Here is a 3,963-nt window from a genome sequence, read left to right on the forward strand (position 1 = left end):
AAATATAGAAACACTAATACGGTCCATTGATTTTTGACCACAGCACCAAAGCAAGTAAACGGGAAAGGAAAGTGTTTTCAACAAATGATGGTGGAACATCTTGCTATGTATATGGAAAAAAAAATTAAACCTCAACTATACATAATAGTTAAAGATAGATCATAATATAAATTTAAAAATGAAAACTATAAAGCTTTAGAGGACAATATAGGAGAATATCTTTATGAGTTAGGGTAGACAAAAATTTCTTAGAACCCAGAAAGCAATAAACAGAAAATAACTGATAAATTGGACTTTTTCAAAACTAAAAAGTTAGACACATCAAAAAGACCCATTTAAAAAGTGAATAGGTAAGCAAATAAATAGAAAATAATTGCAATACATGTATCTGACATAGAATATATACCTAAAACATAGAAACATTTCCTACAAGTCAATAATTTAAAAAACAACCCAGCAAAAAAATGGGCAAAAGACTTAAATAATGACTTTGCAAGAGAAAATATACAATGACTAAGAAGCACATGAAAGAATGTTCAATATTATTAGTTGGATATCAGTGAAATGAAAATAACCACAATGAGATACCGACACTCACATACTAGTAGGACCTGCTTCATGATGGTAGAACAAGTATAGTTGCACAGAGGCCCTCTTCCCCTTAGAAGAGCCTGGCACTTGGTTAAAACTCTATTGTCACCATCTTCAGACTTTTAATAATTTTATCTTTGAACTTTTGTAAGGAAGTCCAATAAGACAGTGGAGCTTGCATGTGAGCAGAGGAGATACATTCATACATGTGTCCACCATGCGTTTCTGCCCTTATTTCATACAGCATTTGCAATCACTATGTAGCTTCTGTAACATAATTTATAATCAGTTCAATTCTTGCCACACTACCATGCATCGTGAGTACACTGCAATTCAGTACTCTATGCATATCAAAACATCTTCAGCTGGGTAACAGGGGGAGCGAATAGGCCCAAGAGGCCATCCTTTCCATTCAGACCAGACTTGCTTTTAATATAGAAGAAAGACAGTGGCATTCTAAGAAACACAAATAGCCAAGGAACTCTATCATATCTTTTCTTTCTTAGTTACTTCTGTGTATTTACCAACCACTTATACTGAAAATGATGATATAGGAGGAAAGAGAAAGTTAGGGCAACCCTTAGTTTCTTTTCTTTCAGTCTTCCTTATTCATCAGTAAGCTGAAAGTAGAGAGTGTTGGTGAAATGTGTGCATATCAAAAAGTAAAATAAAAATAGTTTTGTGCAACGTTTCCACTGTTCTGGTAAGAAATACACACACACAGACAAGCTACAAAATATCAGTGTTTCAATATCTGATTCATAGATTTGTATTTAAGATTGGTATTGCACAATATAAAAATCGATGATAGAATTCATGCCAATATTTTAAATTTTAGAATGGTTACTTTTATTACATTTTTTGGTAACAGCTTTATTAAGACATAGTTTACATACTGTACAATTCACCACTTAACATGTACAGTTTGCTGGTTTTTAGAATATTCACAAAGGTGTACAACCATCACTTCTCTCTACTTTCAGAACATATTCATCACCCCAAAAGGAAACTCCATACTCATTAGCAGTCAACCCCCAAACCCTCTTACCTCGCAGTCCCTGGAAACCAATTCTACTTTCTGTCTCTATAGATTTGCCTATTTTGGACATTTCTTATAAATGGAATCATACAATATGTGGTCTTTTGTGACCGTCTTCTTTTATTTAGCATAGTGTTTTTGAGGTTCATCCATATTGTAGTATATATTATTACTTTATTCCTTTTTTTAAAAAATTCTGATAAAATATACATAACAAGATTTACCATTTTAACCATTTGTAAGTGTACAATTCAGTGGCATTAAGTATATTTACAATGTGGTGCAACAATTGCCACTATCGTTTCCAGAACTTTTACATCATTTCTAACAGAAACAGAAACTCTGTACCCATTAAACAATAACTCCCTCTTCCCCGCTACCTCCAGCCCCTGGAGTAACCTACTTTCTCTAAGAATTGGCACATTCATAGAATCTCATTTCTTTTTACGGCTGAATAATAATCCATTACACACACACACACACACACACACACACACACACACACACACACGCATGCATGCATACATACATATACACATACACACACACTGCTTTTTAAAAAATTATTCACCTGTTGAACATTTGGGCTGTTTCTACCTCTGATTATTATGATAATGCTGTTATAAACATCGATATGCAAGTATCTGTTTGAGTCCCTATTTTTGACCCTTTTACTACCTGGAAGTGGAATTGCTGGATCGTAGGGTAATTCTGTGTTTATCTTGACGAGGAACCACTAAAATTTTCCAAAGTAGGTGCACCATTTTACATTCTCACAAGTAATGCATGAGTGTTCTAATTTCCCCATGTCACCCTTATTACATTTTATAAGTAATAACATTTTTAAAGGAAAAAGCTTTATGTAGTAGTACTCTTAGCAGCATTTTTCCATTTATTTTTGAATAAGAAGTCCACATTTTCATTTTATGGTAACCTGCACAAATTATGTAGTTGTCCCAAGCTACCAGAATAACAAAAATTAAAGAGATTGAAAACCACTAATGTTGCCAAGGATGTGAAGAAACTGAAATTCTCATATATTGTTAATGAGAATATAAAATAGTACACCATTTTACAAACTGCTCTGGCAGTTTCTATAGAGTTAAATATATATTTACCCCATGACTCAAGAAAAATATAAACATGTAAAGAAAGACTGTTATGAATGGAGAGAAGACTAATTTGAGAAATATTTGGGAGATAGAATCCTAGTAATAGGATTGGATTCATAAATTGAATGGTTATAAGAAATGAAGGAAGGAAAGAAAGAGAATAGAATATTTCCACATTTTTTGTTTGGGTTTTAGGTAGATTGATGGTAATACCCCTAATTGCGAGGAATGCACACAGAGCCATTTGAGGAGGAGAAATGATGAATTTGGTTCTGTACATATTGAATATTTTTCCTAGTCATTGTAGTTTATATTCTCTCTCAGTCTTTTCCTCCTTCACTCCCACATAGTTTGCTTTCTATTATTTTTTTCCACGTAAAGAACATTGCTAAATTTCAGCCTCCCTTGTAAGCCTACGCTTCACAACCAACCTAACTGTCTGCCTACTCCACCCAGACACTGACCACAATTCTGGCTACATGCTTTGGACTGCTGGTTTTCATCAAGTTATGGGACATGTAAACATTCAAATGTTTTTCTTGCCTTGTTTTTTTTTGTGTTAGATCCTCTAATTTATATCTTGCAAAACAATCATATATACTTGTGTCTTTACTATCTAAATTTTAGACAGTAAAATTCTATATACTAATATTTGTTATTGATTTGTAGATATTTAAACCAAAATGAACTTAAATAACAAATGGGTAATGTCTTTTGACTTAGTTATGGAAAGCAGAAGCATCACAGTATATATCTCAGGAAAGAAGTTTGGGGATGATATTGATCAACAGATGACATTTCCAGTTCAGTGCAGTTTTTGGTCTTTTGTTGATTTGGATTCATCATCAAGAAGAAATACACAGAAAACCAATACTCTAATTGGTCAGATGGTAAGGTATATGTATATTTTATTGTTAGAATGTTGTTCAGGGAATTTAGCCACAGATTATAATCTTAATGTTTTTGTTGTTCTTAATGTTTTGTATTAACCCATTTCTATACTTAATTGGGTTCTAGAACTAAATAATGACAGTTTGAAATTTTTTCTTTTAGTCATGCAAAGCAAATGTCTGCTCCTTAGAAATTATTATTTGAATAGGTAATAGGGGAGGTTTTAATGAATAATGTATAAGGAAGTTCTCAATAAAGAGCATTTTAAAAAAATTGGTCACCACAAAGTTCCATGCTATTCAGGAATCACTTTAAGTAATAATTAATAAT

At 32.7% G+C, this 3,963-nt stretch overlaps 1 protein-coding gene across 4 annotated transcripts in view; it reads left to right on the plus strand.

The window, feature by feature from the left end:
* MCMDC2 (minichromosome maintenance domain containing 2) overlaps positions 1 to 3,963 on the plus strand; it is a 33,449-nt gene that overhangs the window by 15,299 nt on the left and 14,187 nt on the right. For all 4 annotated transcript variants that reach the window (XR_003043666.1, XM_006924012.3, XM_015598695.2 and 1 more), the window contains one exon: positions 3,466 to 3,632. Coding sequence is in view for 3 of the 4 variants with exons in the window: in XM_006924012.3 (XP_006924074.1) it covers positions 3,466 to 3,632 (167 nt within the window). In the remaining variant the exon portion in view is untranslated. The remainder of the gene's footprint in view (positions 1 to 3,465; positions 3,633 to 3,963) is intronic.

The sequence above is a fragment of the Pteropus alecto genome, unplaced genomic scaffold (assembly GCF_000325575.1).
Source record: "Pteropus alecto unplaced genomic scaffold, ASM32557v1 scaffold87, whole genome shotgun sequence".
Classification (NCBI taxonomy): Eukaryota; Metazoa; Chordata; class Mammalia; order Chiroptera; family Pteropodidae; genus Pteropus; species Pteropus alecto.